Source organism: Penicillium crustosum, assembly GCF_028827405.1.
Source record: "Penicillium crustosum strain IBT 35664 chromosome Unknown utg000003l_segment0_segment0, whole genome shotgun sequence".
Taxonomy (NCBI): Eukaryota; Fungi; Ascomycota; class Eurotiomycetes; order Eurotiales; family Aspergillaceae; genus Penicillium; species Penicillium crustosum.
In genome coordinates, this window is record NW_026623124.1 from 3051992 (window position 1) to 3073845 (window position 21854).

Here is a 21854-nt window from a genome sequence, read left to right on the forward strand (position 1 = left end):
TTTCAACCCCTTGGCACCTTGGCACCTTGGCATTCAGGGTCAGCTAGGTATAAATCCCGTGTTATCACTTCACTAGGACACAAAACCAATTATTTTTTACGGCAAACCCCTGTGTTCATAAACCCGTGCCTGACTGGAGCATTCTTCACTTTCCTAGCTTCCTCTTTCTTCTTCTTCTTGACGAACAACTCGAGATGATGAGCTGACAAACGATTTTATTTTGATATCCTATGAACTGAGTTACGATTACGAGAGCAATGTTACTTCGTCGGCCTTTTCTCACAACATTGGCCTTGCTGGCTGTCCCGACGGGAGTATTATCACGGAAGGGTGGCGGTGACGGCGACAGCAGTACCTCGGGTGGCTCAGGTGGCTCGAGTGCCTCGAGTGCCTCCAGTGGCTCTGATAGTGATGACACTTCTTCATCAACATCATCATCCTGGGGCGCAACCAACTGCTTCGATACCCACGTTCTCAACTTCGATAATCTTCAACCTTCGCACTACTACAAATACAATCAGGCACCACGCCGTGGTCATGCGAGTGTTAAAACCGACTGGGATGGTGTCTACTTTAAAGGTGACGCCCATCTCAAATACACAATTATCACACCACCAAACAATTTGACCGAAGACGACATCGTTAGTTCATCTTTGATCGAATGTCCCGTTGGCAGACAGTCCATGCGCATGCTGGGCGTTGCATGGGTTGGTGCCAAAACTCCCACCCCTGCTGGACCAGTCAATCCCTTCACGTTGGGTTTTAAGGCCTGGGAGAGCAACGTCCGTGTCTCGGATATCGATTATTCATACAAATTATGTGAAGACCCGGATCTCATACAACTCACCACGACGGTGGACTGGTACAATGAAAATTCGGTCGAGAAGGCCATGGATGCCGTTGCATTCAACATCACCCAGGCGGTTGATAACAGCAACAAGATTCTATTCGACGGGGTCTATGATCTCAAAGACTGGGCAGATAGTGAAAGGAGCTATTTAGAACCAGCACTCTATGATAATACCGGTCTTGGGCGTGAGAAGATTTCCCTTCCGGATGGTCTATGCTCTGAGAGGAGTAAGTTGGGAAAAATCCTCTTTGTATGGCCCACTGGAACACACATCAATGGCTCTATGACCAATGAAACTCTTAAGCTGAATTTCTCCGGCTCGACAATTGCGGGGTTTGAAAGTCGTTCTCGATGGCGGGGCACTGACACAAAAGTAAATGTGACTTTCGAATTCACGTTCACGGGTAGTTTGGATGCTGCGAATTCCTCGCAGGTGGTTCTGCCAGGGGCGTCGAGCCACAATGCGTCACTAATCGCCTTTCAGACAGTGACTGGTAGTGCTACTGTGATAGGTCGTTCATTGTACTATGTACTGCTGTCTTTATTGGTCAGTTTGGGGGTCATGGTTATATGAGCGCACAACTTTGGGAGGGAGGAAGTATATCCAGCCATAGCCAATACCAATCAATCTTTCCACTTTCTATCTCTACTTCCGTTGTCCTCAGGTAAAAATCGCAAAAACATGCCAAGTTATCGTGAAAAAAGTCTAACATCGATAGGATATATATCCAAGTATCACACCGAAGACACCACAATAGTAACTAAGTAACCATCACATAGTTAGTTAGTATCCATCTTTGCCTGAAACAACCCCATAGCAAGGGCCATTCTTGCTAAACATGGCTTGCAAGTCCTGAATGATAAATTCGGGAACCTCCCAAGCGGCGAAGTGACCTCCACGAGCATGCTCGCTCTGTTGAACAACCGGACCCAGACCAGCAGCCCAAGAGCAAGGAATGACGGAGATTTCATGAGGGAGGTGCGCAATTCCCAGCTTCACATGTGGGGTATATGAAATCAAGTCCTTGTAAGACTTCCCCTTGACCGTCTCAGCGTGAAATGCCTCATAGTATATGCGGACACTAGCTGCGGGTCCAGCCGCAGAAAACCAGTAGACAGATATCCAGGTTAGAATTTCGTCATCGGTCCAGGGATATGCGTCTGTCCAGTCGTGGAGTTTCTCGTAAATCCAAGCTAACAAGGCAACAGGGCTATCTTCTAGTGCTGCACCAATGGTCTGCGGCTTGGTGCTTTGGATCTGGTTGTAACCGTAACCTTCGTGTTCGAACCATTTACTCCTTTCGCGGCCTGACTTTTCCCGGTCATTATATGGCAGCAGTGCATGCTGCAGGGCTAACCATGGGTTATCGGTGAATCGAGGGGGAGTGGCCAGTACCATGTTGATGTGAGAGGCTTGACAGTGCTCGGGGTATAGTAGACCGATAGTTCTAGTGATCCAGAATCCCCAATCTCCACCCTGAGTCACTTTACGTATAATCAAGTTAGTTTCCGGTGTAGCTGGTACATTCCGGCTTGTTTCGAGTCATACCATATTGATCATAGCCGAGCTTGATCATGAGCTTGTGCAAAGCTTCGGCATATTGTTGAAGGCAAAACCCACGACGAGTGACTCCTGAAGAGAAGCCGAAATTGGGTAGCGATGGAGCCACAACGTGGAATGCGGGACTGTTGTTGTCGCCTTTTAGCATCGGTAGCAGTTTTGTGACTTCGATGAATGATCCCGGCCCTATATGTAGAGATAAGAGACCGTATTGCGATGGGAAAAATGATCATTGTTATAGAAGAGGAGATCAATGCTTACATCCATGGCTGAAAAGCAGTGGAATGGCGTTCTTGTTGGTGTTGATTTGGTGGACATCTACATGTTGAACCCTGTGAATATTAAACACTTCAGAGTACATGCATGAAACTCACAGTGGATATCCAAACTACCAAATCCATCAACCTCGATCTGGGTTTGATATTGGGGCAGCTCATTCAACTTTGCTTCTGCTTTCCGCCAGTCAAAGCCATCCTTCCAATATTCTATGAGTCGCTGCACTTCTTTCACTGGAGTTCCAAAATCCCAAGGATCTTGTTCGAAGGACTCTAGCTGAGTAGGGAATTTGGAAAGTGCTAGGCGTTGCTGAAGGTCCTGGAGACTCTCATCGGGGACGGAAATCTTGTACGGTTTCGGTTGATCGGCCATAATGAAGTGAAATGAAGTGATTTGATTTGATGGATATTAGAAACTACTTGATGAGGCAGTGTAGCAGAGATAGTGGGGTGGGAAGGTTTGAGATTTGAGATGAAGTTGTGAGGCCCAGACCTTGCAGTGACACCTTTGGTCATGTACCCACCTGGGCAGTACTCCGCACATGCAAGGCAATTGCGGGGTTGCGCCTTCCCTAACCGCCCCAGCCTTCACCGCCGGTCATGATGCCCCGGGATATCCTACACGTACGCCCAACGCAACAGAGTACCCTGAAACACACTTACCAGCGAACCTCAGGAACTGTTAACTGAAGTACCACAAGTCGACGTCAATTGTACCTGCAAACATATTCCCCAATCTCTATAACAATTAAAATTTCCGTTAGACTATCTTGCCAGTTAGCGACGGAACAAGAAATCCAGTCATGATGCTTAGGGGCTTAAAATTGTTGAACTATGCCTGGGTCGGGGCTGGGGCACCCCCTTGGATAGGCCTCGACCTCAGGCCGGCCCCGGGACCAACAAACTCGCTTAGTCAGCAACCGGCCCGCGGACCGGGCGGTATTCCAAGGTTCCCCGATCATCAGGGATCCAACTCTTGATACTTGCCATTCTCTGAACACGAAGATCGAAATATGTTCTCTCTCCGGACAGCTGCACGTGGTATGCCAGGCCTCCGGGCTTTCTCCACAACCCGTAGGCTCCAGTCTGAACTGGCATATCAAGTCTTCGGCGAGGAAAATAGCCAAGCTGTCCGAGACCCCATTCTGATTCTACACGGACTATTTGGATCAAAGCAGAACAACAGGAGTATCGGCAAGTATGTTTTGTAACCCAACATCTAACAAAAATTTGTGTTCTTACATATCATTCAGGGCTTTGGCACGGGATCTGAAATGCCAGATCTTTGCACTGGTAAGTTTCGGCTTGTCCCCGGAAAGATATGAAAAAATTGTCATCCGAGAGACCTAAACATATCTGAACAGGATCTGCGTAACCATGGCCATTCTTTCCATGCTCCTGAGCACAATTACGGTGCTATGGCGGAGGACGTGCAGAAGTTTATCAAACGGCAGAAACTCAACAAATGCGTCTTGATCGGACATTCCATGTATGTGATCACATTCCCGATGCCAAGCGCAGCGCAAGCATACATAGGAATCATTCATGTTGGGTTCTCTTCTCATACTAACAATTGGTGAAGGGGTGCCAAAGCCGCAATGGCGGTAGCATTGCGCGCCCCCGAACGGGTGTCAGCTTTGATCCCCGTTGACAACGCACCGGTGAACGCAGCACTAAAGAGCGATTTCCCCAAATACGTTCGCGGGATGCAGAAAATCGAAGCTGCGAAGGTGTCAAAGCAATCCGATGCTAACAAAATTCTCGAGGATTACGAAGAGGTAAGGGGTGTTGATCTTTCTGACTAGGGGGACAAAGCGCAGCGACGGGACTAGCACTCACCCCTTCGGCAATGTTTATCATGCTAACACTGCCCCAGTCTCTTCCCATCCGTCAATTCCTTCTCACCAACTTGATACGCTCCGAGGAAGATAACACACTTAAGTTCCGAGTGCCACTATCCGTCATCGGCGGCTCGTTGGATCATATGGCCGATTTCCCTTTCGAGGAATCTGATAACCTCCATTACGACGGCCCGACGCTCTTTGTTCGTGGCACTAAGTCTAAATACGTTTCGGACGATACTGTGCCAGCTATCAAGAAGTTCTTCCCCAACGCCCAGATTGTGGACGTCGAAGCGGGTCACTGGCTCATTTCTGAGAACCCTGAAGCATTTCGCCAAGGTAATTATTCCCTCTTCTCAACACTATTTAATAGTATTTTTATGCTTACTTGATGATAATAGCGGTGGTCAAGTTTTTGGGGTCGACATAGTTGGGATAAGTATAATTGGGGTATGGCATTGATCACGTGACTTTATAAATTAGACGTATGTAGAGGAGTCAAATGTACAATAATAATTCGCCCAGTGGTATGCTGAGTAATATCGATTTCGATAACAAATCGTTGGCTAGGCTTGGAGCCTATCGACCAAGTGGCGATAACGCATCTAATGATGGTTCCCTCAGAGATGGCTCATTTTGAGATCAATCGGTCACATGGCGAGTCGTAATTCGAGGGTGATGGGGAGGGGAGACGACGTAGTCGTGGAGAACGAGTCATATGAGACCGGTTCTGGACCCACTCAATCACCTTGCTTGTTTCGTTTTCGCTTCTTGCCTGGTCTGCTCGAAGCCTTGGGGTTCTCTTCTGCCTGCTCCGCTCTCTTCTTCGTCTTCTTCCTTTCCTTTTTGCTAGAGCCCTGAGTTATAGATACCGGAGCAGAAGAGCTAGGAGCCGGCGAAGACTCAAGCACCGAAGAGGATTCGGTTGAGTTTCTGTCGTCATCAGAATCCATTACAGAGGACACCCGTCGCTTTCCCTTCAAATGTTGAACCTGACGGGGCTCAACGGATTTGCCAGAATATGGCGATGGATGACTATTGCCGGGTCCACTGGGTGTCTGTGAGGGCTGACGAGCTTGCGTTGCAGAGTGATTGGACTTCGAACCGGTTGGCGTAGAATTGTCGGGCTGGCCCTTCACGCTGGACTGGACCGGCTGATATGCAGCTAGAGTAGGGCCTATGGGAACTGTCTTTGGTGTTGCCGTCGGCCTTGGGGTGAAAGCATGACCATTCGGTTGGGGCTGAGGAGTTTCCTTCCCATCGGTGCTCTCCTCCGCCTCCATTTTGCGGATAACATGAGAGACTTTAGCTCCTCCTGCAAGGGCTTTGAAAATGTCTTCAGCGCTTCTCAGGCGCTTAATGTACATCTTTACTTCATCCCCCTGCTCATTGAATTTCTCCAACGAGACCTGTGGTTCCCGGTCTTCAAGGGCTTTCAACTGATCCCGGAGTTTGCCAAAATCCTTACTTTCCTTTGCGTTGCGATCTTTCAGGTCTTGCAGCTTTTCCCGAACGTCATTAAGACCTTGATCCGCTGTAGTGTTCTGGCTTTCCATGTCTTTCAGTTGTCCCCGGAGTTCGTCAAGTACTTTATCTTCGATACTGCTCCGACTTTCCAGCTTTTCCAGTCGTGGCCAGATCTTCTTAAGACTATCACTCGCGGTAACGTCTGTCTTTGCCGTGCCTTTGGTTAACTCATCAACCGTTTGTCGAACCTCTTGGAGTTGCGAGATGTGAGCATCAACCTTGCTGATCAATGAACTAATATGTTGCGTGGACTCGGTGATTTTTCCAATCTCTACATCCTGGTCATCGGCCTTTTCAGAAATGCCTTCGATGGCGTCGTATTGAGCCGTGACTTGGTTTTGTAATTCGCTCCGCAGTTCAAGGTTTCTCTGCAACTCAACACTATGTTCCTTGATGAGCACCTCGATCGGTGCAAGCTTATTGGAGAGGTCTTTGACCTGTTGGAGCAAAATCGGCATCTGAGTCAAATTCTGGAGCTGTTCGGGTGAGACCTGTGCTGCCTCAGACCTCTCTGCGTTAGGCTGGACTTTTTGTGCGTCTGCCTGAGCCTTTTGGGTATCTGCCTTGAATTGGTTTGTATCTGCCTTGAACGATTCTGTGTCAACCTTGAGCGCATCTGCGTCTTTCTTGAGTGCAGAAAGTCTGGCTTCAACGTCAGTTTGGTAGGCCGTCAAATGTTGACTCAGTTGATCAACAGAGGGGTACATTTGCTGCATAGCATGTGCCATGGAATTGACTAAGTCGCCTGTAGTAATATTAGAGTATCGTGTTTCTAGTGAGCGAATGGCCCTGTTGACAGTGTCGATTTTACTCTCGCACTTTATTAGAGCTTGAGGAAGGCCGGAGACTGGAGCAAGGCGGGTCTCGAATTCATCTAGCCCACTTTGGACATGGCTTTTGATCTGCTCAAGGTTCGCTGGCAAGGACACCCTAAATTGGCTAAGGGCCGTATCGAGTGTCGTCTGAGTATTTGTCATTTCCTCAGATTTCCTGGTCAGGTCCTCCACCTTTTTTAAAGTGTCGTTTTGTTTGGTTTCAAGTGACGTTTGGCGCGACTCTTGTTCCTGGCGTAAAGAGTTCAACTCACCCACACGGATGACATCCACGTCATGATGAAGGTTCTTGATGTTGTTAAGGAGGTCTGCTTGGTTTTGCACTTTCTTTTCCAGAGATGCTACTCTCGTAAGCACTCCACTATGGGGAATAGGAGTTTTTTCTGATGAGACCCGGCCGCTGTTATCAAGGTTTTGTTGTTGGGTCCTGAGTGAGGCCAGAAGGGTTTCTTGGGCGGTGATCTGCTCTGTGGTTTGCTTCCTTTGAGCCTCCAGGTCAGTCTCAATTTGTGAAACACGAGTCGACGCGCTATTTTTGAAATTAAGTTGCGCGGTACTGAGCGACTTGACATCGGTTTCAATGGAAGAAAGCTTGCCCTGAAGCTGGTCATTCGTAGTTCTCAGTGTGCAGCCAAGATCCGAAATGTTGGTCTCTAGCTGCTGGTTGGAAACTTTCACTTCTTCCTCGACGGTATCGACCATCTTCTTGATAATAGAAATCTTGTCATCAAGCTCCTTGTCGGCAACCTTTAGTTCGACTTCAAGGCTTGACATTTTGTCCATGAATTGACCCTTCCATTTAGATTGATGAGCGACTGAGTTTGCAATCCTTTGAATATATTCCAGTGCCTCCTCCAATCCCTTGGGGTTCTCGAGGGCATGCTGCACTTCTTTCAGCTTTCCATCGATTTCAGCGATATTTTGGTCCCGGCCTCGCATTTCCATTTGGAGTCTTTCGATTCCGGTATCCACTTGTGTTGGATTATCATCTTTGTTGGTTGGGCCACGGCCTTGCCCCATTCCGTTTATTGTGGACTCCGGCTTCTCGACCCTCCCAGGTATGCTTTCGAGCTGTGGTTGGGGCTTGAACTGCGACAATGTCGAATTTAAATTATTCTGCGCTTGATTGGAGAGTGATCGATGCTGGGTGATCGACTTGACATGGTTGGCTAATTCATCTTTGGCCGCGTCGAGCTGTTGCTGGAAGAGGGTGATGACACTCGGAAATTGTGGAGACTGCTTCGCCCTCTGTAGGTTTTTGGTAATAGAAGCTATTTCCTTTTGGAGTCTCTCTTTTTCTTCCTCGCACTTGTTCACCTTGATCAATGAGTTGATCAAATCTGATATCAACGACGCGCCTGGGCGACTGGGTGCACTTTGGTTGTACGTGGAAGTAGGGCCCGGTGCGCTGTTAGAGGTCGAGAGTACAGGCACCTGGGGGAGCGATTTTGCAGGAAGTTTCTGGATGAAAGCGGGATTTGCGGGGAGGTTTAAATGTGCCTGCTGGGCATTTGACGATTGGGGATCAACTGATTGCCTAACAGTACCGGCAAGCCGAGGATCTTGCGCTTTAGTTTGGGGTGCAAGTGATAATCGGCCCCCGAGTCGCTTGGGAGTATTGGAGTTGGGAGAGTCAACATCCATTCTGCTGGCCATATTCCCTGAAATGACTGTATTGCAAAATACTCATCGTATTTGCAACAAAACAGAAGTGCGGTACCTCGGAGAATAGCTGTGAGATGTAGTGTGCACGAAATCCTAGAACGGAACGCTTAAGACGCAATATTAACGCGTTCCCCACGCGAAAACTTTCTGTGAGGTACGGTACTTTTTAGGGGGTAGGTATTGTTGAAATGCCTAGTCGATTCCCCCTGACGAAGTGAAGGAAACCGGACACGTCAGATCGAAGATGTGACAAGCACCAAATTTGTGAAACTGGGTCAAGTGACGCAAAAACAAGAAGTGGAAATGAAGTCAAACGGATTCCCCGTTTCTTTGAGCGATTATTCTGCCGGGCGGTAACGGAGCACTTCGATCTGCGATCTGCCCTGGCTCTCTCTCTTCTTTTGATTTTCTAGAGCTTCGGCGCATTTTACCAACATAATCTTCCAGATTAAAATACATTTCCCTCTGGAAATTTTCAAATATGGCTGTAGTGAGTTACAATTCTTCTATGATATTTCCATGGTTGCTGACACCAAAATAGCCAATCTCGACTATCGCAGAGGGCAAGGAGCTCCGGGGACTGAACCTCATCGCCGCCCATTCGCATATCAGAGGCCTCGGTGTCGATGCAGACACTCTTCAACCTCGGACATCATCTCAAGGCCTTGTGGGTCAGGAGAAGGCCCGCAAGGCCGCCGCAGTGATTTTGCAGATGGTGAGGGAAGGCAAGATTGCCGGTCGCGCCGTTCTGATCGCAGGACCTCCTAGCACTGGAAAGACAGCAATTGCAATGGGCATGGCACAATCTCTCGGACCGGATGTACCTTTCACCATGCTTGCTGCTTCTGAGATTTTCTCAATGGAGATGTCGAAGACAGAAGCCCTGATTCAGGCATTCCGGAAGTCCATCGGTGTGCGCATTAAGGAAGAGAGCGAAATCATTGAGGGTGAAGTTGTGGAGATTCAAATTGACCGGAGTGTTACTGGTGTGAGTGGACTCACTACGTGGAAAGAATTAATAGCATTGGATACTGACTACTCCCAGGGCAATAAACAAGGAAAGCTCACGATCAAGACTACGGACATGGAAACGATTTACGACATGGGAACCAAGATGATTGATTCGATGACCAAGGAACGAGTAATGGCAGGAGATGTGATCTCGATCGACAAGTCCTCCGGCAAGATCACGAAGCTCGGTCGGTCATACGCACGCTCTCGAGACTACGACGCCATGGGCGCCGATACCAAGTTTGTCCAATGCCCCGAAGGCGAGCTTCAAGTTCGCAAGGAGATCGTCCACACCGTCAGCCTCCACGAGATCGACGTCATTAACTCGCGTTCACAAGGCTTCCTGGCCCTCTTCTCCGGCGATACGGGTGAGATTCGGAGTGAAGTTCGGGACCAAATCAATACCAAGGTGGCTGAGTGGAAGGAAGAGGGCAAAGCAGAGATTATTCCCGGTGTCCTGTTCATCGATGAGGTTCACATGCTCGATATCGAGTGTTACTCCTACATCAACCGTGCCCTTGAGGCTGAGTTGGCCCCTATCGTCATCATGGCTAGCAATCGCGGCCAGTCACGCATCCGCGGAACCACCTACACCTCTCCTCACGGCCTACCCCTTGACTTCCTCGATCGGGTTGTTATCGTCAGCACACAGATGTACTCTGGTGACGAGATCCGTCAAATCCTCGCCATCCGAGCACAGGAAGAGGAGATCGATCTTTCGCCTGATGCTCTCGCCCTTCTCACCAAGATTGGCCAGGAGTCGAACCTGCGTTATGCCAGCAACATCATTACTACTTCGCATCTCTTGAGTCAAAAACGCAAGGCCAAGGAGGTTAGTGTTGATGACGTCCAGCGCAGCTTCCGATTGTTCTACGACCCTGCTCGGAGTGTCAAGTTCGTCAATCAATATGAACAGCGTTTCATCGGTGACCAAGGTACCGTTAGCTTCACTGCTGCTACCAATGGTGACGCCATGGAGCTTTCTTAATTGCGTTACATGTTTTAGTACTGGGCTATTCGGTGGGCAGTTAAGCGGGTCGAAAAAACTACACTGGATCTTGATTTTTATTTTTTGTTGCATCAAACGATGTATGATAGGATTGGCGCTTGTTGAGGTGATTTGGCCTTTGAGATTCAATTGCAGTCCTCTGATCTGGAGGATCTGATATTAATATTTCATTCATCAATGGTATTTTGTGTAGCCAAAGCAATATCGTAATTGGTATGGGGGGAATGATGTTACAAGAAATTGACAGTGCCGCTCCACGGTCCTGAATCTCCAACTTGACGGAACTCAACACCTTCTCCAAAGTAACCCGCATTCTTCCATGAGTCCATCATCGCACTATCATATGGCCCATGGGCATCCCCTCCATCTCTAGCGTCTGACCACCGATATTCCCACATCGCTGGACTTTGCTGAGTCACTCCGTTGGCAGGAGGGTCAACCCAGTCCTCACCTGTGTCGTTACGGTACTGCCGTGTGAGAGTATCGCGCTTTGTGTCATAGATATCCATTTGACCGCGGCTCATCAAGATATCGGCGGCGCCAGTGATATCATCGATTGCCTTCTTCCGGGCCACCTCACTAGGGTCCTCATCTGTCATCTCGACATCCTCGACGGCGTTCTTCTTGTTCTTCTTGTTTTGCCACTTAGGCTTTCGGCGAAGGCCCTTTCCTAGTCGGGCCAGTGCCTCGAGTATGGTTTCGCCGCCTTCGAGGTGGGTGATGATCGTCCTCAGCACATCCGCTGTCAAAATGCTGTCGTTCATTCGGTCCTTCTGTTTGCGTTCTGCGTCGCGTTGCTCGGCAGCCTCCTTGGCCTTCTTGATATCCTTCTTAGAAACACCCTCCAACCACGAGTCGTAGGCTGCGTCGGGGTCTACTGCTTTGCGGACATAGTTGCCCTGGTCGTCAAATCGACCCTCCTCTTGTTCTGTTCGCATGTTGAAGGCATCTAGGAGAGGTGCGTGCTTTTTCTTTCCACCCGCGCCAAGTTCCTCGTCCACCTCTTCGTCGACTCGTGCGCGTTCCTCTTCCCCAACTTCACTATCACTGCCATCTTCCTCTTCATCAATTTGGGCTCCACCCTTGCTCAGATCGACATGAAGCGCTCCTCCGCCTTTTGAAGAAGCAACTTGGCCCTCAATCTCGTCGTCTCGTAGGAAGCGGACAGACTTTTTGTTTTTGTTGATAATCTCGTCGCCATCGACTTCCTCTTCGCCGAAGTCTTCTTGTAGCTCGGCAAACATATCATCATCATCCGCGTCATCCTTGGCTTGCTTGCGCTTAGATTTCTCTTCTGTGCGCGCAGAAAATCCCTCGTTCTCGCTGTCCGAATCGTAACCCTCAAGATTGACCGCCTTGCGTCTTACTCTCTGTCCGCGTCTACCGATTTCGTCGGCGTCTAGTACTGCGTCTTCTTCGGGCGCATCAGCTGCAAGAGCTGAGGGGTTGCGAAGGTCGAAGCGGGGCTTCTTGTGTTCTGAGGAATCCTCGCCGTCGTCATTGTAGCTGGTACTAGCGAAATCTTCGCCTGCGCGCTTAGGTCGTGGCAATGAGCTCGACATGGCGCTTTGGTTGGGAATTTCGGTTGAAAACAAATGAGAAAGACAATGTTGCGCAAAATTGAAGGTTAAACCGCCTCAGAGAGAGCTGATTTCCTTGTCCGGGGTCGGAGCGGAAAATCATGGCGGAGCGAACTGCGTCACTGATGGCGATCCAGAGAGCGGCATTGTACCTCAATTAAACCCGGTCTCACTAACACCTTTCTCTTTACCCATCTTTATTCCTTTCAACTCAAAGAATTCGATATGGTGAATCAACTTGAACTCTCTCAATCTTTACTTTTGTAACTAACAGCTCTAGTACCGACCCGGTTATTGGTCGGACGACCCCATGGACGGAGTCCTAGGTGCCGGCATGCCTCGCCCGGGTGCTACATCTCGTCGCTTCGATGAATACTATCGCTGCTATCCAGTGGCGATGCTTCCTGGCCCCGAAAGAGAGAATGTGAACCATGGTGGCAAAGTTATCATGCCTCCCAGCGCATTGGACAAGCTTACTCGACTTCACATTACCTATCCGATGTTGTTTGAGCTTCATAATGGTGCAAAAGAGAGGATGACACACGCGGGTGTCCTCGAATTCATTGCCGAAGAGGGAAAAATCTATTTGCCATTCTGGGTGAGTAAGACAAACTCGAATGCGTTGTGATTGTACTAAGACTCGGTTCTCTACAGCTGATGCAAACATTACTACTTGAACCTGGCGACCTTCTTCAAATCAAATCGACAGACCTCCCTCCCGGCCAGTTTATCAAACTCCAAGCACAGTCAACATCCTTCCTCGACATCAGTGACCCCAAAGCTGTGCTAGAAAACGCCTTCCGGAATTTCTCATGCCTTTCCAAAGGCGACGTCTTCACTTTTTCATACAACGATCAAGTATATGAGATGGCAGTTCTAGAGACAAAACCCTCTGGGAGTAAGAATGCTGTGTCTGTTCTAGAGACCGACTTGGAGGTTGATTTCGCCGCACCGGTTGGATTCGAAGAACCACAGCGGGCAAGCGGGACCAGCACGCCGGGTAGTGTCATTAGCGGTGGAAAGCTTCCAGCGGGTGGACTATTACACCCCCATGGCACTATGGCCCAATCGATCAACTACCCCGCCATTGCCCCCGATGCCACCGATGCTGCCACAGGTGCCCGTGCGGCATCATCCAACTTCTTGTCCGGAGGACAGCGTCTGAATGCTAAAAAGGGCAGCAAGGCCCCAACCCCTAACCCCTCCACTCCTACTCCAGGTTCCTCAAATCCCTCGCATCCACCTCCGACCCGAAGAACCAACGGCCCTCAACCACTTCGACTCCCGCCCAATCAGCTCTTCTTCGGTTATGCAATCAAACCTGTGAAGCCCCGTGATGAGAATGGTCTAGTTGTACCAGACGACCAGCCAAAGTTCCAAGGCATCGGACAAACTTTGCGTGGGAAGCGAAAGGACCTGTCCGGCTCTGCCACCCCCTCGGGAAGTGATGCTGAAGGCCAAAAGAGCAAGGCAAATACTAAAAAGTCCGACGGTGTTGGTCGAACCTTGGGGAAGCGCTAATGTCTGCAACGATCTATTTAAATCTACACTTTCATGATTCTCCTGGGCTTTTAGATAGAGCAAGGTTCAACCTGGCGTTTGGGGAGTTGTTTACTTTCACTTGAACACATAAAATGCCTTGCAATAAACCTCATTATCTCCTTATTTCTCGTAGGCCGTTCCATTCTGTGCCTTCTAATCATGGTTTTCGAGCCTGTGATATTCTTTTGCTGCCCTTTTGATACCAACTCTGGGGGCGTCGGAGACTTTTGCAACATTCCGAGGGTTCAGGATTTTCTCATGTCCTTCCAAAGAATCAAACATGTCTTATGCGTATCGCTGCACATGGATTTAACTAGCAGATAAGTCATCCTCGTGGTCAGAAATGGCGTCCTATAGTTCGGCTAGTGCGCACGGCTCTTGGCAAGCTGAGGATCGCCGTCCACGGCCAAAAACTGGACTACGCTATCGATCTCACACCAGGTACTTGGGGTTGCATCATGGCCACAATAGTTGGAAACCCTTTGGCAGCATTTATCAGACTGGCCCCTTCAGTCTATCTCCAAGACCCGCCCAACCCCAGCGAGAAGACGGATCGGCCAGTAATATTCATTGCTTTTTGGATGAATGCACCCCCGCGCGCCCTAGCCAAATATGTGATCGAGTACAGACGGCTAGTACCATCAGCTCGAATTATATTCGTCAGAAGCTCATCAAGTGACTTCATCTGGCGCCTCGGGGCCGAGACCCGGAGAGCTCGCGTCGCCCCAGCCGTGGAAGCAATGCGCGGTCTAGTGACCCCTGAGAATCCAGTATTTGTGCACTTTTTCTCGAATGGAGGCATGTCGAGCACGACAAACCTATTACAAGCTTGGAAGAATGCCACAGGGACTCCATTGCCCATATCGGCAATGATCCTAGATAGCGCACCGGGAAGTCCCAGCCTACGAGCGGGACTCAAGGCTTTCTCCTTTGCACTTCCGCAGATGTGGATCTTGCGACTACTTGGCAAAAGCTTGCTTGTCGTTTTCTTGGTTCTCTTCAAGTTGATCCATTCCTTCTCCGTCTTTCCGGATCCTATTTCCTCTGCGCGGGAGCTCGTCAATGATACCTCTTTGGTGCGCGCGGCTAACCCAGACGGGACTCTCCGTCGATGTTATATCTACTCAGACACGGATGATTTGGTGGACTGGCGTGATGTGGAATCTCATGCGGCAAATACTGAGGCTGAGGGGTGGGTGGTTCGCCGTGAAGTGTTCAAGAGCTCCCCTCACGTTGGGCATATGAGAGCCGAGCCCGATCGGTATTGGGGCATTGTCAGAGAGTACTTGGGAGCTTTGGTGTCGGTGTGATCATCAATTTCTTTTCTCTTCGCATTTCGGTTTTGTTTTGGCCTGGGAAACACTAGAGTGTTACATGATACATATCATGCTATGCGGCAATCATATCCATCTACTTGGCTCCATGCATGAATATATTTTTTGGGTTCGTCAAGCCTTCTGCCCGTGACTATATAAGCGCAAAGAAAAGGAATTCACTTCCATCGAACCTTTAAAGGTCAATTGACTTCATGCTTCAACCATACAGCAAGGTTTTGCAATTCCATGGCCATTGGATTGAATCACTATGACTGATACCTCAAGCTCACTTGTGCATATGCCGATTTGTTAGAGCCAAGGTGCTGAAAGGCCCGGAACCAAGTTCCGCAGGTCCCGTCTGGAAAGCATCAACCATTGCGATATACCCTATAATCAAAGGCGACGACACCCCTGCATCATTACGCTGGCCCTCATTTTAAGTGTCCTTAGTTTGGTTTGTTTCAATATTTTCCCATTTCAATGGTTATTGCTCACTTGGTTTGATTTTGATGTCTGGTATTGTGCAGACCATTGCAAAATAGACCTCGTTCAAGCAGGTTTTGGCGCTCTGCATTGGCCCTGTGTTATTCGGACCGAGCAATATAGATCACCCAATCACCATATCACCCCTCAGAACTTTGCTTTGGTATATTGTTCTTGACTAAACGCAGCAATGTTCCAACACCAATCCCACGACCCGAGCTTCCTCGAGTCCAAGGAAGGGAAAGACTACCGCTTCGCTCTTCCGGGATTCAACCGGCCGCTAGACTTTGCTCCGATGGAGAAAAACATCTACGGTGTCGAAAGTCGGAGTATGTTTCCATCTGCGCTGGATGATAGAGACATCCAAGCGGGATACGTGGAGTAAGTGCAGAGTCCCCAAGACCCGAAAGGGGCTCAATGCTGACGATTCTCATAGCCTGCCCGTCTTGACCCTCCGTGAGATGCATATGGTAGAGTTCATGGAGGACCTGACTGATATTCCTGAGTGGTGGGAAAAGGTCACTTGTTCTCAATACAACTGATACTGATCGTTCCGCTAAAATCTTTTCAGATCTTTGAGCCAGCCATACAAGATAAGTGGAAAAAGGCCGCCATGAACAGTGGCAAAGACATCACGCTCAACATGGCTGAATGGATCATTGACGAGCTTCAATTCAAAGCCATGATTTACGAAACCACAGAGGTAGTCGCCCTGTACAACGGCGATGTGACCAAGTCCGACACAAGCCTGCCTGACTCGATCTTTCGAGAGATGAGATCCCTGTTCTCGGTACTAGAGTACGATCTAGAACCGATGCAGTACTTCCATCCAGGCATGCTAAGCCAAGAGCGTGACCTCATTTCCATGGCATTGTACCCGCTTCTTTACGGCAGGACCCGCATTCTCACCGACAGGATCATTGGGCTCGATGACGCCCTCAAGTACATCGGCAAGGGCGAAGTGATCCCAGTTCCCAAAGAGACTGGAATAACCAGAGAAGACATTGCCTGGCGTGTCTTGTCCCGCGCAGATATCAAGGTTCGGCCCTACAGCCGGAAATACCAGGTCCTTCCCTCGGACTGGGAACTCGGCGATGATGGACAATGGCACATAGCCTCATACATCAACAACCTGCACCCAGTCAAACATCGGAACCTCTACAAGATGCTCGAGCAGATTTTCAATCGTATCGTTCCCCAGTGGAACGCAACTTTGACTCCCCTCAAGGACATGCTCCATTCTCGAGCCCGAATCGAGTATCGTAAGGCGGAATATTACCCAGTCCCAAAGGAAGTCGCTGCCCAGGCACCTCGGATTCATCCAAAGGAGGCACAGAGTGAGTTTGAGGAGCGCACAGAGAAGTGGAGAATGGAGAACTTCCGTGCTATCCAACCCGACGCAGGCAAGTTCATTCCCTGGGCAGTGCCACCCTGGTTGATGGACAAACTGCCGGAGGACTTGCCCAGCGCCGTTCGGATTGAACGAGGCGTCGACCTCAACCGGGACTACAAGGATCGTGGACTGCAGGTGATTACACGTCTTCTAGGCGTTGATCTAACCCCGGACAATCCAAGTTTTGAGACAGACTGGCATGTCGAGGGCACCATGGTGAGTTCAAAGCCTCCTATAAACCCCCCACAGTACTTGGTAATAATGAAAAACATAAACCAGAACGAGCACATCTGCGCCGCGGCATTCATAGCATACGACCACACCAATGTAGTCGATCCCACCATGCAATTCCGCAACATGGTAGAATCTGACACGCTCACTGAAATCGAGCACGAGCCAAACGATTTCATCTGGCTGCGACAAGTCTTCGGTATGCAAAACGGCGAGCCGGCCATCCAATACCCGGGTTCGATATGCGGCAACGTAGGCCGAGTCATAATGTACCCGAGCACTGTAGAACACAAGTTCACGCGCTTCGAGTTGATAGACAAGACTAAGCCTGGACACGCGCGCGCCCTGGTGTTTTTCCTTGTCGATCCTAACATCCGTATCATCTCTACGGCCAATGTCCCGCCGCAGCGTTTGGATTGGACTAAAGAGATGCCTGCTGGGGAAGATGTCAAGGAGGGCTTGCAAAAGCTAGCGCTCGATAATATGAAGTCCAAGGGTGATATGCCGATGAGTCTGGAGGAGGCCATGGAGACGAGGCTAAAGGTTTTGCAGGAAGTCGCGGAGTTTACTCGCTATCAGCATGTGGCTTTTGAGTCAAATGTTTTGATGCTTTAATTGGCTGTGATTTCTTTTTTTTTTTTTTTCGTTTCAGCTTTTGTTTAAAAAATGGAATTTTGTTTTCTTTTTCCTTGGTGATGTTTACGTGCTGAGCTGTTTTGGGGGACCCAAGGTCCTGTAGTTGATAGTCCTGCTACGTGCTACAAAAAAGAATAATTAGGTAAAGATGATATTAAATCGCCGCGCTATGCCATTCATTCGTAATACCAAGTATGCACATGTCCCATTTTAATTATCCCAAACTCCAATTGACCCAAAGCCAAGTCTAGAGCTTAACGTCCCATCGTCTCGGGGAACTCATCATCAAGCTTCAGACGAGCCGTGACGTTCATACTCATCAGTTCTTGAATGAGAAGTTTAGCAGCATAGGGGATAACCATCTTCACAACGGAACGAGACGACTTGCAACCAGGACACCAGTTCAAGTAGCCCATGAAACCACACTTTTCGCAGACATCCACCTCGTGGCGATCAGACGAAATCATCAGACGCTCCAGAAGCAGCTGACTAGTACCGTACGCAATCAAACAATCACGTTCCATCTCACCGAGACGCAGACCACCGTTACGCGAACGACCCTCGGTAGGCTGGCGGGTAAGAGTAGCAGTGGGACCCTTGGCACGTGAGTGCATCTTGTCTTGAACCATGTGCTTCAGTTTCTGGTAGTAGATGGGACCGGTGAAGACGTAGAAAGGCAGTGCCTCACCAGTGATACCGGAGGTGAGATAGTCCTTGCCGCCATAGCTGAAACCTTTGTCGATCAGGATCTGGGACATTTCTTCGACGGGGCTGCCACCGAAACAAGTACCGTAGCCGTGTTGGCCGGACAGAACACCTGCTTTACCGGCGACCAACTCCAGCATCTTTCCGACTGTCATTCGAGAGGGGAAACCGTGAGGGTTCATGATAATGTCAGGGTTGATGCCTTGATCCGAGAAAGGCATGTCCGCCTGGTCTGCAATGATTCCAACAACACCCTTCTGTCCGTGGCGAGAAGAGAACTTGTCACCGACCTCAGGGCGACGGGTCTGTCGGGTCAGGACCTTAATGAGTTGCGTCTCGCCTTCAGTGGCAGATACCAGAACCTTGTCTATGTAAGAAGGATCCGGGAGCTTGTAGTTCATGGACGCCTCAATAACATCTCCACCGCCCATGTTGGCGCCGGCAAATCCCATGGAATTCTGTACCCTAGGAGTGACCTTGTTGATGTAGCTTTCGCCGTTGTTGACCATTTCGCCGACTGCAGCCAGGCCATCAGACTCGAGAAGCGCGTGCTTGCGGATTGGAGCACCATTCTCGTAAGTCGGTCCCTTGAGTGAATCCTTGGCTCCGTTGGGGTAACTCTTCAGCGTCGTGACGTACTTGCGGAAGACCTGGCAACGTCCAAATCCACGATCCACGGATCCCTTGTTCAGGACCAGAGCATCCTCAATATCGTAGCCAGAATAACTCATCACAGCAACAGTCGCGTTCTGACCCGCAGGGAGTTGGTCGTACTTTGTCAGCTCAATGGTTCGTGATTTGACCATAGGCTTTTGTGGGTAGACCATGAGGTAGAGAATGGAATCAATTCGCTGGAACTGATTTGAAGCAATGGCACCAATAGCTTGCTTACCCATGGCACATTGGTAGGTGTTACGCGGGGACTGGTTGTGGTGAGGATAAGGGATCAAGCCAGCAACAGCTCCAAGGACTGTGAAGGGTTCAATCTCAAGATGGGTGTGGGTATTCGAGATATCCTTCTCGTAGATGGCGATGTAGGAGTCGTTCTCCTCGTTTACGTCGAGGTACTCAACCAGGCCTTGCGCGAGGAAGTCATCGAACTCCATCTTTCCATCGCGCAGCTTTTCAAGATGCTGGGCGCCGACAAGAGGTTTTCCATTCTCCACAACGATAAGCGGTCTGCAGATACGTCCGTCATCGGTCGCGACATGAACGGCTCGCTGGTGGTGGTTGATGTAAATGCTGACGAATTCTGAAACCCGGCCCATGCGGCGCAGTCTTCGGAAAGCATTGAGGAAGGACTTGGGGCGTCTGGTCAAACCAGTCGGTGTACCGTTGATAGAAATTGTGTAAGCACCCCGAGCATAGAGCTGCTGCCCACCAACACTCGCTATGTCTTCGACGCCGAGCATGAATATCAAGTTTCGCACCGGCCCTTCTTCATCGTTGGTCGTGATATGCGTCATGAGGGCCAAGTTCTTGACCAAACCACATGCCTCACCTTCGGGGGTATCTGCAGGGCACAACATTCCGAACTGGGAGGGTTGCAGGGCACGAGGACCACTGACCTTACGGGTCTTTTCGAACTGACTGCTAATACGAGTCATCATACCGAGAGCTGCAATGTAACTCAATCGGCTGAGAACGTGAGTGACACCCGCACGCTCCATGCGGAAACGCTTCAAGCTCCAGTTTCCTGTAGAGATGGCTCGGTTCATACCCTGAGTGATATGATTGCCATGCATAGTGACGATAGTCCAAGCATCGAACTGCTCGGCCCGATTGCGTTTGTTCAGGACTTTGTCGATGTTCATCTTGATATCGAAACAGAATTTCTTGAACAGATCTTCAAATAGAAGGGCCAACATCTGACCCGCCAGCTCCAGTCGCTTATTTCCAAGGTAATCACGGTCATCCACCAAGGCCGGGTCACTCTTTGCCATCAAAACGCGACGAGCCATGTGAGCGACATAGATAGCCTTGGGTCGGAAGTTCATGTCCTTGACCTCGATATGAGAGATAATGACAGACGCAATGGCCTCAACTGCCTCTTGGACGTGAGTCTTGCGATAAGCCGCTTGTTTGCGGTTGATCTTGATGCGACAGCCCATCCATTCAAGGGCTTGCTGTTGAGTATAAACATCGACGTTGATGGCCTCTTCGAAATTTATGGCGAAATCATCTTGATACAGAGCATCGTCACCAGTGACCATTTGCATCATTTCTTTGTCGGTGTGAATACCCATGGCCTTGAGCAAAATGACGATCGGAATGTCTTCATTGAGCACGTTGTGCTTGACGTAGAGTCTGCCCTTTTTCGAGACAATATAACTCTTGGATTTACGCTCGTTTGAGGAACTGTGAATGTTAGTGATAGCAAATCAAAGAGGTCTGACGTGAACATACCTGGTAACCGAGGCCTGGACGATATCTTTCTTTGGGTCGGTTTCGACAATAATTCTGTTCTTGCTCAATTGTTCTTGTACAAGGATGACCTTTTCCGTTCCGTTGACAACAAAGTAACCACCGGGATCAAGAGGACATTCATTGAGGACGCTCATCTGAGCAGGCGTTTTATTCGACAGCACACATTTAGAACTGCGGAGCATGATCGGAATTCTTCCGATGGGGACTGCTCGTCGGATAACCCTTTGCCGGCCACGGACATACTCAAAGTCAACGAGAATGGGTGCGGCGTATGTAGTATCTCGTAGTCTGCACTCTTGCGGCGTGATCGTAGATTCGAAATCAATTCCACCATCGCCTTGCTCGTCGGCTCGTCGGGGTGAGGCAACGTAAATATCGGTGAACTTGATGTAGAAATTGTGGTCTACATCACTTCGAATTGTAGAGCTTGATTCGACGATTTTCTTCATTTGCACCTCCACAAAGTAGTTATAGGAGTCAATGTGCTGTTTCACCAGCCCTTTGACCTTGAGGAATGCCGGCAGCAGATTCCATTTGTCTCTGGCCGTGTCGATCGGGTCTGTAAGACCCTTGTTGTAGTAAAATGGCTCCAAAAGCGCATCGAATGGATCCCTAGCCTTGAAATTCGAAGCCGGTTCAACCTTCCTAGGCTCGGCATGCTGGTGAGGCTGGGCAGCGGGGTTGGACTGGGACGGGCGCTTGCTTTTTGTGGAGTCAGTCGCAGATTGGTTTCCAACCTAGTTAAATAGCAGAGGAGTCAGTACGATCTTCGGGAGTATGGGACTTGCGACTGGAAAAAAAGTTTTGTTACCTCCGAAGGACGCCGCGGTCGACCGGCCGTAGAGGGCTGTGGCCTCTTGCGCGGAGGCATTATGGCTAGGCAGCTGAGGTACAAGGAGATCGATCAAGAAAGATATCCCAATCAAACTACTCAGTTGTCCAAAGAGAAGCTCGCAAGATGGATTCTCA

The 21854-nt window shown here is 49.5% G+C and overlaps 10 protein-coding genes across 10 annotated transcripts; 6 read left to right on the forward strand and 4 right to left on the reverse strand.

The window, feature by feature from the left end:
• Positions 1–257: 257 nt before the first annotated feature.
• N7487_008238 (uncharacterized protein) lies at positions 258–1424 on the forward strand (the record flags this gene model as incomplete). Its single annotated transcript, XM_056875968.1, has 1 exon — positions 258–1424. One exon carries the CDS (start codon positions 258–260, stop codon positions 1422–1424), a length of 1167 nt encoding a protein of 388 aa, XP_056728156.1.
• A 210-nt stretch (positions 1425–1634) lies between these two features.
• Positions 1635–3059, reverse strand: N7487_008239 (epoxide hydrolase family protein; the record flags this gene model as incomplete). The annotated part of the gene is made up of 4 exons (XM_056875969.1): positions 1635–2335; positions 2400–2597; positions 2673–2729; positions 2786–3059. 4 exons carry the CDS (start codon positions 3057–3059, stop codon positions 1635–1637), a joined length of 1230 nt encoding a protein of 409 aa, XP_056728157.1.
• A 640-nt stretch (positions 3060–3699) lies between these two features.
• On the forward strand, positions 3700–4957 carry N7487_008240 (uncharacterized protein; the record flags this gene model as incomplete). The annotated part of the gene is made up of 7 exons (XM_056875970.1): positions 3700–3727; positions 3791–3884; positions 3940–3979; positions 4051–4175; positions 4269–4464; positions 4563–4866; positions 4929–4957. The coding sequence occupies 7 exons, from the start codon at positions 3700–3702 to the stop codon at positions 4955–4957; spliced, it is 816 nt and encodes a 271-aa protein (XP_056728158.1).
• A 310-nt stretch (positions 4958–5267) lies between these two features.
• On the reverse strand, positions 5268–8543 carry N7487_008241 (uncharacterized protein; the record flags this gene model as incomplete). The annotated part of the gene is made up of 1 exon (XM_056875971.1): positions 5268–8543. One exon carries the CDS (start codon positions 8541–8543, stop codon positions 5268–5270), a length of 3276 nt encoding a protein of 1091 aa, XP_056728159.1.
• A 490-nt stretch (positions 8544–9033) lies between these two features.
• rvb2 (RuvB family ATP-dependent DNA helicase reptin) lies at positions 9034–10551 on the forward strand (the record flags this gene model as incomplete). Its single annotated transcript, XM_056875972.1, has 3 exons — positions 9034–9042; positions 9094–9540; positions 9598–10551. The coding sequence occupies 3 exons, from the start codon at positions 9034–9036 to the stop codon at positions 10549–10551; spliced, it is 1410 nt and encodes a 469-aa protein (XP_056728160.1).
• A 251-nt stretch (positions 10552–10802) lies between these two features.
• Positions 10803–12134, reverse strand: N7487_008243 (GYF domain-containing protein; the record flags this gene model as incomplete). Its single annotated transcript, XM_056875973.1, has 1 exon — positions 10803–12134. The coding sequence occupies one exon, from the start codon at positions 12132–12134 to the stop codon at positions 10803–10805; it is 1332 nt and encodes a 443-aa protein (XP_056728161.1).
• A 243-nt stretch (positions 12135–12377) lies between these two features.
• N7487_008244 (polyubiquitin-binding protein UFD1) lies at positions 12378–13673 on the forward strand (the record flags this gene model as incomplete). Its single annotated transcript, XM_056875974.1, has 3 exons — positions 12378–12380; positions 12433–12750; positions 12807–13673. The coding sequence occupies 3 exons, from the start codon at positions 12378–12380 to the stop codon at positions 13671–13673; spliced, it is 1188 nt and encodes a 395-aa protein (XP_056728162.1).
• A 479-nt stretch (positions 13674–14152) lies between these two features.
• N7487_008245 (TMEM53 family protein) lies at positions 14153–15004 on the forward strand (the record flags this gene model as incomplete). The annotated part of the gene is made up of 1 exon (XM_056875975.1): positions 14153–15004. The coding sequence occupies one exon, from the start codon at positions 14153–14155 to the stop codon at positions 15002–15004; it is 852 nt and encodes a 283-aa protein (XP_056728163.1).
• A 679-nt stretch (positions 15005–15683) lies between these two features.
• N7487_008246 (DUF4246 domain-containing protein) lies at positions 15684–17732 on the forward strand (the record flags this gene model as incomplete). Its single annotated transcript, XM_056875976.1, has 4 exons — positions 15684–15874; positions 15930–16011; positions 16065–17102; positions 17166–17732. 4 exons carry the CDS (start codon positions 15684–15686, stop codon positions 17730–17732), a joined length of 1878 nt encoding a protein of 625 aa, XP_056728164.1.
• A 275-nt stretch (positions 17733–18007) lies between these two features.
• N7487_008247 (DNA-directed RNA polymerase III core subunit RET1) lies at positions 18008–21756 on the reverse strand (the record flags this gene model as incomplete). The annotated part of the gene is made up of 3 exons (XM_056875977.1): positions 18008–20816; positions 20865–21622; positions 21697–21756. The coding sequence occupies 3 exons, from the start codon at positions 21754–21756 to the stop codon at positions 18008–18010; spliced, it is 3627 nt and encodes a 1208-aa protein (XP_056728165.1).
• Between the last annotated feature and the right edge of the window lie 98 nt (positions 21757–21854).